General features: G+C 45.1%; 1 protein-coding gene across 1 annotated transcript in view; it reads left to right on the top strand.

The window, feature by feature from the left end:
- Nucleotides 1–12,222, top strand: part of LOC130361820 (D-beta-hydroxybutyrate dehydrogenase, mitochondrial-like) — a 32,370-nt gene that overhangs the window by 523 nt on the left and 19,625 nt on the right. The window contains exons 2-3 of the mRNA XM_056565366.1: nucleotides 3,284–3,394; nucleotides 6,974–7,115. Coding sequence (XP_056421341.1) covers nucleotides 3,284–3,394; nucleotides 6,974–7,115 — 253 coding nt within the window. The remainder of the gene's footprint in view (nucleotides 1–3,283; nucleotides 3,395–6,973; nucleotides 7,116–12,222) is intronic.

Consider the following 12,222-nt stretch of genomic DNA (forward strand, 5'->3'; position numbering starts at 1 on the left):
TCCCCCCTATTTTAGTGTTATGTTTTTTTTATAATATACAGTTTTTTAATATTTTCGCACTTAGTCATACATTTATATTCTACAAAATTTGATGCTATCATGTTTGCCCACATGACAACTGGTTTCCATAGCGTATCTAGGGCCGGTTATTTAGAACTATGAATTTTTATTGTGTGTTTGTTTTATGTATTATCTAAAATATATATATATATATATATATATATATATATATATATATATATATATATATTCCACAGTATTGTTACAATCTGAGATAGATACAGATCTGCATTTCTGATGGCAATCTATACAGATGTAGTGTTTCCAAACCAGTGTGCCTCCAGCTGTTGCAAAATTACAAGTCTCAGCATGCCTGGAAAGCTACAGTCTGGAAATGCTGGGAGTTGCAGTTATACAACAGGAGGCAAACTGGTTGGGAAACATTGAGATATAGTATAAATGTGATATGGTTAAATCGGGGGTTATTATCAGTCATTTAGCCTTTTATTGTTGATTTATTTTACATTTTATAAGGCCCCTTTCACACTACTGTTATGATCCGGTAGTGTGACGGCCATCTGGACCGTCGGGGAGAAGAGCGGGAGAAAAAAAATAGTGCTTGGACCGTCTTTTTCTCCTGCTATTCTCTCTGCAAATAGCGACGCCGACAGACCCTATTGACTATAATGGGGTCCATGGGTACCAGTTATTGCCCGTTGCACCCGGTCAAAATGACGGCCGTCAAACTCCAAAAAATAAATAAATAAAAAAAGAATAGAGCTTGACGGCCTTTATTGATGGGTCATAACGGTATTGTGAAAGGGGCCTAAATTCGCCAGCTGGGAAATCTTGTGAACATTAAAGGACAACTGCAGCGGAAAACACATCCCCCTATCCACAGGAGATTGTGGGGGTCCCAGTGTTCAGATCCCCCCCCCCCCCCCCCCCCCCCCCCCCCCCGCGATCAAACGACCCTCCCTGTGGATAGGGAATAAGTGTTTTAACTGTGACATGTACTGGACTTTACCCCAGAGCTACAAATACTTAGGAAAGTTCAGACAGATAAGTGAATCATTTATTCACTCAGACACAAAAATGCATCAAACTGTATCTGAGAATCTGCATTCCTTTTTATACAGATACTTGTGATATGCTGCATAAACACAGTGTGGGGTATTCGGCCGAAAACAATTTTATCCCCTATCCAAAGTATAAGGGATAAGATGTGTCATCGTGGGGGACTCTCCACAACCGCGATCTCCAGGCCAGCAGTAGTGGCGGGATCTGGAAGACTGAAGCTTAAGGCTTCCACGTTCGTGACATCACGCCATGCCCCCATCTAACACCTCCTCCCATAGACATAAATGGAGGGAGCGTGGCGGCTGGAGTCGCCAGTCATCCGGCACGGAGTGGAGTTCGCTCGGTGCATGGATGACTGGGGTGCCAGTGGTGGGACCCCCTTGATCAGACATCTTATTCCCTATCCTTTGGATAGGGATGAGATGTTTTTCGGCAGAGAACTCTCTGCTGACACCTCTGTCCAGAGCAGGATAGGTTTGCTGTGGGGATTTGCATGTATTCTGGACAGTTCCTGACATGGACAGAGATGTCAGCAGAGAGCCCTGTGGTCAAACTGAAAAGAATTCCAGAAAGAAATACAACTTGGATCAAACAGCATCTCATAAATTCTGGAAGGATTAGGATTCTTAAATAGAAGTCATTTACAAATCTGTTTAACTTTCTGGCACCAGTTGTTTAAAAAAAAAATAATAAAAATGATTTCCACCTGAGTACCCCTTTAACCGCAATGAAATAGAACAGTTCTGTGGGAATTCAACAAAGTCTGTGCTCCATTTGATACATTTGGTGCACGTCCGCCACTTTCTCCGCCATTTATACTCTAAACAAGTTCAAAACTCACACCAGTCTTTGTAAATATCCCTCAGTCAGTCAATGTAAAAGTCATGTAAGACACTTTTTAGTGCAAATTGTGCCAGAATGCTTTTGTATTTGCATAGGAAATTTGGGCAGTCTACTCTGTCTCTACAGCACTGTAGTGCTGTACTCTGCAGTTACCAGTATGGACCTCTGCCAGTCTGTGTAGTGATTTAGCTGCAAAATCAAAAGTAATTTAAAAAAAAAATCATGTTTTGTTTAGAATTGAAAATACATTTTGATAGAATAACCACCATTGTGTTCATCTGTTCTGCAGGGGCGCAGTTAAACTAATTTGTAAGTTAGTTAAAAAGGAACTCCAGTACTTCTTATCCCCTATCCACAGGATAAGGGAAAAGTTTCTGATCCCAGGGGGTCTGACTGTTGGGACCCCGTGCGATCTCCTGCATGGCATTCTGATGGTCTGAAGATTTATTTTCATAACACCAGCTCTCCTCGTGCAACTTGCCCCCTCCATGCAGTATGGGAGAGCCGGAGATACTCGAGCGCTGTACTCATGTATCTCTGGCTCTCCCATAGAGATGCATGGAGGGGGATGTCAACCACCACTATGTTCAGTGGTCAACACTGCTTTGTGCACGAGAAGAGCTGGGGCGCTGGGCAGCAGATCGCAGGGGAGTCCAAGTGGTCGGACCTCCCATCATCAGACACTTATACCCTATCCTTCGGATCGGGGATAAGAAGTTAAGTGGAGTTCCCCTATAACACTCACATCTGTGCTCAGTAGAAGTGATCTGACATTCACCAGTGTTGAATATTTTCTTTATTTCAGTTCATAAGTCATTAGTGGGTTAATAGAGGATAACATTTTTTTGCAACATTTCCATGGCAGTTGCATGTCACACTCAACATGATTCACTAATATTATGTCCAATGGTGCACGATCTTTGTGCACCCTTAGGATCATTTTGGCAACCACCATGTGACAAATTGTCAGACCAGCTATAAACCTACACATCTCAAGAATAGAAGGGCGTATTAAGAAATTGTAAAAAGATGTGAGATCAAGGCATTCTAAGCTATTTAACGATAATCTCATTTTTTAAGTTGGACACAGATCCTGACAAAACAGTTCTAAAAATCCTCCCAGTCAGGTAATGGTGTGGTCATAAACCTGCCATGCTAATCTGTTTTTGAGAAAATCCCTCATTATTTGTAAGGCCAGGATTGCTTGAAGTTTACTTTTGGTGAATGTACTGTGTATGCATTTCCCACATATAATCATATGAAGTTTATTTAAACTACGCTTTCATTAGTATAGGATAACTTTGTTTTTCACTATTGTGTATAACAGGCAGTGATGACTTTTTTCTGTTCTGTCTTCTAGATTCAAGGCAAGGTGGTGCTGATCACAGGCTGTGACTCGGGGTTTGGACTGGCCTTGGCAAAACATTTGCACAAGTTGGGGTTTACAGTATTTGCAGGTTGTTTATTAAAGGTGAGTAGCTGACTTGCTACAATGTTACATTATGACTCATGTTCTATGTTTTGTGATGTATCCATCTATTTACAACAGTCTTTGAATTATATCTTATAGAACAAAAAGTCCCAGCACTCACCAAGTTGCAAGCCAATTTGCATTTATTGTACACAGGGAAACAGGACGCGTTTGGGCAAAGCCTTCCTCTGCCTAGACAGCAGAGGAAGGCTTTGGCGAAACGCGTCCTGTTTCCCTGTGTACAATAAATGCAAATTGGCTTGCAACTTGGTGAGTGCTGGGACTTTTTGTTCTATATGCCTGTATTTTCCACATGCACCACCCACCACAGAAGTGCCGACTCTTTTTCCTATACTATTTGAAATATCTTACTGCACAAAAATGCTTTATTTTTTTTCTCCTCTTATCAAGCTTCTTAAATTCCTCTTCTCCCCCTCCCCTTCCCACCCAAACTAAGCTGTTTTTCACTTTGAAAATGATCTCTGTTCCGCACTTTGCTTACAAGACAGACTCTCAACCTGAGAACAAATTAAAACTGCTCATACATATCTATGAAGGGGGAGTAGGAAGTTGGGAGGTGGTGGAGTACTTGGAGAGACACAAAAGTGCAAAGAGACATTTGTGTAAGAGATCACACCCCAGGGCTTTAGTCACAGTTTAGACTGTCCACTACTGATTTTTCATGCCTTCCATGCTGCTTCTATTAAGGTTGTGTGTAGGATCCCCTCCTTTTGTGTGTGTGCAATGTATAGCAGACACCCAGGGCCAGATTCTCATTGGAGCTCCAGCTCCGGGCCCTGCATTCCTTGTTAAACAGGGTAGCCATGCTGTCTGCCCAGGACTTGCCACTACTCAAGATTATTGAGCATGGCCTCGGGTGAGTTTGTGCACAGCTGCAGACGTGCACATATGGTCCAGCACAGAAGCAAAGCTAGGGGGCATGTGTCCCAGTTGCAAGTAGGAGGGGGGCAGAGTGCACAGTAAGCACTAATCTGTCTATGCAGGAAATCTTCCCTCCACTGCTCTGTGCTGGAAAGTGATTAATACTCTGCAAAGTTACCGTATATACTCGAGTATAAGCCGACCCGAGTATAAGCCGCGACCCCCTAATTTCAACCCAAAATCCCAGGAAAAGTTATTGACTCGAGTATAAGCCTAGGGTGGGAAATAAATCATCCCCCACTGTCATCATCCAGACCCGTCATTAACATCCTCATCATCATCACCGCCTGTCATCATCCAGACCCTCATCATCATCCCCTTGTCATCATCCCACACATTCCCACACCCCCCCTCCCTTCATCATCCCCTTGTCATCATCCCCACCCCCCTTCATCATCCCACACCCCCCCTTCATCATCCTCTTGTCATCATCCCACACCCCCCCTTCATCAGCCATCGGCTGTCCGAGCTTGCTGGGAGTTGTAGTTTTGAAACCTCCGGAGGTCCGCAGGTTGAAGACCACTGCGGCCTTCGACATCATCCAGTCCCCTCTCACCCCCTTTAGTTCTGTACAGTACTCGCCTCCGCTCGGCGCTGGTTCGGTGCTGCAGGGCTGTCCGGGGAGGAGGTGGTCTGGTGGTATAGTGGTTCCGGGCTGCTATCTTCACTGGGGGCGCCTCTTCTCCGCGCTGCGGGCCCGGAATAGAGGCGTTGCCTTGACAATGACGCAGAAGTACGTTGGCAATGAATGTACCTCTGCGTCGTTGTCAAGGCGCAACGTGACTATTCTGGGGCCGGGCCCGAAGCGCTTAGAAGAGGCCTCCCCGGTGAAGATAGCAGCCCGGAACCACTATCCCACCGGACCACCTCCTCTCCGGACAGTCCTGCAGCACCGAACCAGCGCCGAGCGGAGGGGAGTACTGTACAGAACTAAAGGGGGTGAGAGGGGGCTGGATGATGTCGAAGGCCGCAGTGGTCTTCAACCTGCGGACCTCCAGAGGTTTCAAAACTACAACTCCCAGCAAGCCCGGACAGCTGATGGCTGCCCGGGCTTGCTGGGAGTTGTAGTTTTGAAACCTCTGGAGGTCCGCAGGTTGAAGACCACTGCGGGTGGAGAGTTCACTCGAGTATAAGCCGATGGGGGTGTTTTCAGCACGAAAAATTGTGCTTAAAAACTCGGCTTATACTCGAGTATATACGGTACATGACCGCGGGTTCTAGATACAGTGTAAAGCAGCCTCACTGCACAAATAAGGAGCTGTGTAAGTGGTGTGTGTGTATGTAAGTGATGTGTGTGTAGCATACTGTCTATTAAATCAGTCATCTTCAGAGCTGCACTCACTATTGTGCTGTTAAATAAAGTCTCATACATGACAAGCCGATGCAGTGTGGAAAATGTAATTTTGTGTTCTCTGAGGTACAGTTTTTCATAGGTTGTCACATACTTAAATATATTCTCATGGCAGAGCCCCATCATATTCAAGTGCTCCGTGCTGTAGGCAACCTTACCCCTCTTTCCACAGGATAGTAGATAAGTATCTGATTACGGAGGGAGGTCCTGACTGTGATATCCAGAACGGGGCCCTGGCTCTCAGCATTTGCTGTAGTCGGGACATGCTCCATTCATTTCTATGGGAGCAGTGCTGCCCTTGGATATCTTGGTGCTCCTATACAAGTGAACGGAGCGTGTGCCTTCTATATCACATGCTCTTTCTGAGGCATCGTTATACAGATTGCGAGGTGTCCCAGTGGTCGGACCCATAAATTCTGCTGTGTTCTATCATAGGCTATATTACAGAAGATGGTTGGGGTTTTAAACGTTTGCAAATAAGCATGCTGCTAAATTTGGAATCTGTTGTGAATCTGTAGTAGATTTTAACTGCAAATTTCACCCTTCAATTCATAGGGCTAAATTCTGCAGTGAATCCCCATCAAAATCTGTATGTGACACAGCGTCAGAATAAACACGGATTTGTGGCAAAATCCACAGCTGATTTCTTCTTCTTAATGTGGACTATGGACTGAAATGTCTCACTAGGCCCCGTTCTCACAATGCTTTAGCATCCTGCTAGAAGGTACTGGGGTTTTTATTAAAAATGTTTTCAAGATTACTTTACCTTTCAACAGTATTCAAAACATAAATCTAGCCTCACTCTCCATGTTTGTGGCCAATATGTTTCCTTGGCACATGCTCCAGTAGTTGTTGGATTTTACATCTCCCTAGGCTTGTAGATTAGCAAGACTTTTCTCATACTATTAGGAAGGAAATATAAGAAAGAAAACCATATTTCCTTTAAGACAAAAGGTTTTCCATTTTAACCTAGTATATAAGTCTAGATCACGATGACTGCTATATAGTAGGGCCCTTTTACATGGGCAAACCACGTTCCCTATACAAGCGATGGTCTTGTAGATCGTCATTTGCTTAGCAAATCTTTACACTGTTGAACTATCCTTCAGGCAGGACTGCGTGAATGATTGCTGGTTTGTTGGTGTGTGGCCAATTACTTTCATCATTGTTTGCTAAAGAATGAGTGTTTGCTTGTCCATTGGCTGGGGCTATTACACAGGGCAATTATTGGCCAAATAGACATGTGAACTATGATTGGTAAGATGGTCTTTTCAACATGTTTCCAGGATAAAAATGATGAAGGAGCTCAGGAGCTGCAAAGTTTTCAATGTAATCGTATGAAAGTGCTTCAGCTGAATGTCTGCAGTGAGGAAGAAATTACACAAGCTGTTGAGTTTGTGAAGAAAAACTTGGAGGACCCTAATAAAGGTACATTAAAGCTCCCCACCACACACTTAGTAGTGAGCACAGTAAGATCACTCATGATGTTCCTTCATATTTTACGTAGAGCACCTCAAGCCTTGTTTAAAAATAGGGTAACTGAGGTGAGATAATCCTGAGAGAGCAAGGTTTATGTAGTGAAAATACTTAAAGGAGTAGTCCAGTGGTGACTCAGTGGTGAGCAACTTATGCCCTATCCTATGGATAGGGGATAAGTTGCAGATCGCGGGGGGTCCGACCGCTGGGGCCCCCTGCGATCTCCTGTACGGAGCCCCGACAGCCCGCGGGAAGGGGGCGCGTCGACCTCCGCACGAGGCGGCGGCCGACACGCCCCCTCAATACAACTCTATGGCAGAGCCGAAGCGCTGCCTTCGGCAATCTCCGGCTCTGCCATTGAGATGTATTGAGGGGGCGTGTCGGCCGCCGCCTCGTGCGGGGGTCGACACCCGCCATCTGGGCGGATAGCCGGGGCCCCGTACAGAGAGATCGCAGGGGACCCCAACGGTCGGACCCCCGCGATCTCAAACTTATCCCCTATCCTTAGGATAGGGGATAAGTTTTTCACCACTGGACTACCCCTTTAAAGGGGTTATCTGTTGTCATAACATTTTGATATTTTGCTGGCGCATGGGAAAAAACTAAAAAAATAATTGATTACACGTCTCCCAGGCCCCTCGCAGTCCCTATTCCAGCACCTATTAGTGCATGCTTGTTCCTGTTTTCAAGACAACATATCCCAGTAGGACCTGCCTGCCCAGCCAGTCGCTGACAGAATCACTTTGGTCAGTGATAGGCTATGCAGGCAGGTCCTGCTGAAACATTTCATGTCCAAGGAAAAAACAAGTGGTGGTGATCAGGGACGTTGGAGTGGGTGCTGTGGGGGACCAGGGTAAGTGAGTATCACTTTTATTTTTTTCCTAATAAAGATGTATTAGATTTTTTAATAAACATACGTGAAATAAGGCAACCAAAGGCACAGCTGTGGCCCTCTATTAACAGATGAGTATGTTTCTCAAGGAAAAACATTAGTGCGTAATCACTTTAACATTTTTATATTTTTTATTCCTGTGTGGGCTAGCTCTCCTCTGTGCTCTCTCCTGTCTGATAGGACAGGAAAGAGTACAGAGGAGTACTATCAGACCGGAGAGAGCACAGAGGAGTACTAGACCACCCTCGCTTAACGACCAAAAACGTAAATTTACGTCCTGATGCTGCGGTACTTAGCGCACCAGGACGTACATTTATGTCCTATACATGACCGCGAGCATTGGAGTGATCCGTGCGCGGCTGTTCCCGGCTGCTGATCGCAGCCAGGGATCCGCTGGTAATGGCCAACATGCGCGATCGCGCAGATGTCTGCCATTAACCCCTCAGATGCCGTGATAAATACAGATCACGGCATCTGCGGCAGTGCAGTCGGAAATATGGATGATCGGATTGCCCGCAGCGCTGTCGCAGCGATCCGATCATCCAGAACAGCGCACAGAGGTCCCCTCAACTGCCTTTGTCGCCTTCCACTGGTCTTCTGCTCTGGTCTGAGATCGAGCAGACCAAAGCAGAAGATGACAGATAACACTAATCGGTGCTAAGCCCTATGCATAGCACTGAACAGTATTAGCAATCAAAGGATTGCTATAAATAGTCCCCCCCCCCCCCCCCCCCCCACACCATAAAGTGTAAAAAAAATAAAAAAAATAAAATAAAAATTAAGTTTACATTTATATATATATTTTTTTAAATATAATAATAAATACACATTTGGTATTGCCACATGCATAAATGTCCGAACTATTAAAATATAATGTTGTTGATCCCGTACGGTGAACGTAAAAATACAAATATTAAGTTTTATATACGCAAATGTGGTATCAATAAAAAGTACATGGCGCAAAAAATTGGCAACAATAATAGAAAAGTATGTAATCATGAGTATCATTTTAATCGCATTGACCCACAGAATAAAGAACACATATTTGTTACTGTAAATTGTACGGCGTGAAAACGAAACCTTCCAAAATTTGCAAAATTGCGGTTTTCTTTTTAATTTCCTCACACAAATAATAATTTTTTGGTTGCGCCATACATTTTATGGTAAAATGATTAATGTCATTACACAGGACAACTGGTGGCACAAAAAACAAGCCCTCATACTGGTCTGTGGATGAAAATATAAAAGTTTAAAATTTTTATAAGACGAGGAAGAAAAAAACAAAAATGCAAAAATATAATTGGTTTGGTCCTTAAGGTGAAAATGGGCTTGGTCCTTAAGGGGTTAATGGACTTTGTCCATCCCTGTGCTTTAGCTTGGACAAAGCCATGATTTAACCACATAGGATTGTTTATTTTGTATTGCATAATTTTATTTAACCACCTAGAGACCCAGGGCGTACCTGTACACCCGTGGAAATGTTGGTCCCTGCCGGGTGGGGACCAAAGCGGGTTGTCTGCTGAAATCATTCAGCAGGCATCTCGTCACAACGCCGAGGGGGTCCTGAGACCCCCCATTTCAGCGATCGGAGCAGATTGACGGTGAATTCACACCGGCAATTCCAGTCATACTGGTGACGTGTGACTGATGACCTGGAATTAGAAGGTGATCGGCGGTGTAGTATACACCGCCAATCACCTCCTGTAGCAGGTGGGGGGGAGGTAGCGTTCCCGTCGCCTCCCCAGGAGCGCTGGGGGGGATGATCGTCCGACCATAGCAGCCAGCAGGGGAGGGGTTAATGTCTCCTTCACTCAGCTCTGCTAGCCCACAGTGTTCAGTCAGTGCTGAGGAGAAGAAGCCAGGGACCCCCCTCTGTGAAGATCTGTGCCCCTCAGGGCTGAAGAAGTGATTTTAGTGCAGGGCGAGTTTCAGTGCAGGGACAGGTAGGAGGTTTAAAGTAACAAAAAAAAAAAAAGTGCGAACTCTTCACCCCCCGAGCCCCTAATAGGTCCTCAAGGGTCTGCCGCATATTTTGCAGCGCGATCCAGACTTTATTAGCCCCCCCCCCCCCCCACCACCTTTTTATTTTTTTATTTTTTTTAATAACTGTGTGTGATTTCTAATAACAGTTATGTATAAGTTACACCAAACACATACACTGCACACTTCCCCTATTTCACCCACCACCACCACCACACACCCTCCCCACCCTCCGAATTGACACGGCCGGATACACTGAAATAAACTATTTTAGTTTTTTTTTTTTTTTCAGTGACTGCTTTGGCAATCATATGGTGGAGCAAACTAACTTGTATGCCCAACAGTTCATAGCCATCACCCTGATTTATTTTTGGCTAGGTCCAATGAATGGTATGCCATCAATGCAGCCAAAATGAGGACATTTTGGGGCCTCGTGCTGCATATGGGCCTAGTCAAAAAACCAAGTGTCAGGCAGTACTGGAGCTGGGACATCCTCTACATAGTAACATAGTAATATAATTCATAAGGTTGAAAAAAGACCAGAATCCATCAAGTTCAACCTATAAGGCGTGGTCGACCACGTTTTTGCCTGCGGTCGGGAAACCGCATACGGCCGAAAACGAAGCCGACCGGAGGCTGCGGTTCACTCCGGTCGGCTCATAGACTTGCATTAAATACGGTTCCCGAATATGGCTGAGTGCGGGCGCCGCGATTAAGCCCCGCCCCCCCCTCCTCCAAACCGTATACGGGAACCGTATTTAAGAAAACGTGGTGTGAACCCAGCCTAACCCTAATGAGTCCCTACTGAGTTGATCCAGAGGAAGGCAGAAAAACCTCATACTAGAGGTAAGAATTCCTTCCCGACTCCAAATATGGCATCAGAATAGATCTCTGGGTCAACCTTCTGTCCATATAGATCTAGAATCCATAACCTGTACTGTTATTATTCTCAAAAAATGCATCCAGACCCTTTTAAAAAATATTTTTCAGAGTTCACCATGACCGCCTCCTCTGGCGTGGGCATCTATAAGTACCATTAATATCCACCCTCTGTTTCCTATCACTGCAGTCCAAGCATTCGTATATAATGCATCAACCTTTTATGTGGCACCGTATCAAATGCTTTGAAAAAATCCAGAAATACGACATCCAGCGATTGCCCCTGGTCCAGTCTGGAGCTCACCTCCTCATAAAAGCTGATCAGGTTAGTTTGACAGGACCGATCCCTCATAAAGCCATGCTGATATGGGGTCATACATTTTTTTTTTTATCAAGATACTTCAAAATAGCATCTCTTAGAAAACCCTCAAACAATTTACATACAACGGAGATTAAACGAACAGACCCCGCTTCATGGCCATGACACTGAAGCGGTTCGAGGCCATTCAGAAATGCCTTCATTACACTGATAATGCTGCATTTTTGGAGGCCTACGTACCGCTCAGGGAGCTCTCGGTAGATAAGTCTTTTATCCGTTTTAAGGGGAGACTCATATTCCGCCAGTATATTCCCTCGAAGCGGGCGCAGTTTGGCGTGAAACTCTTCAAACTTTGTGAGTACCTTCGGGTACACTTACAAGTTTAGAGTTTGTGAGGGACGAGATTCCCGTATTGAACCCCCAGAATGTCCCAGAATGTTAGCAGGAAAATAGTTTGGGACCTTGTGCACCCATAAGGGTTACCAGCTTTACGTGGATAACTTTTATACCAGCTTCCCTCTGTTAACATCCCTGGCCGCCAGATCCACGTCCGCTTGTGGGACAGTGCGGAAGAACCAGAGAGGCCTCCCTCTAAATTTGATCCAGACACCTATGCCCAAGGATGAGTCCCATGCCCTTACCCATGAAAACCTGTTGCTGGTCAGGTATAAGGATAAGAGGGATGTCCTTATGCTGACCACAATTCATGGTAACTGCAGCTCGCCTGTCCCTGTGCGAGGTACCACAACACCGGTCCACAAGCCTGATTGTATTCTGGACTACAATCAGTATATGGGGGAGTTGATCTCTCTGATCAAACCCTCAAGCCATAGAAAGCCATGCGGAAAACAAGGGTATGGTAGAAAAAAGTTGCGGTCTACTTGGTACAGGTTGCCATGTGCAACTCTTTTGTACTGTCCCAGCACGCTGGCAACACAGGGACATTCCTCCAGTACCAAGAAGTCCTAAAGGCCCTGATTTTTGGCGAC

The sequence above is a fragment of the Hyla sarda genome, chromosome 3 (assembly GCF_029499605.1).
Source record: "Hyla sarda isolate aHylSar1 chromosome 3, aHylSar1.hap1, whole genome shotgun sequence".
NCBI classification, from domain to species: Eukaryota; Metazoa; Chordata; class Amphibia; order Anura; family Hylidae; genus Hyla; species Hyla sarda.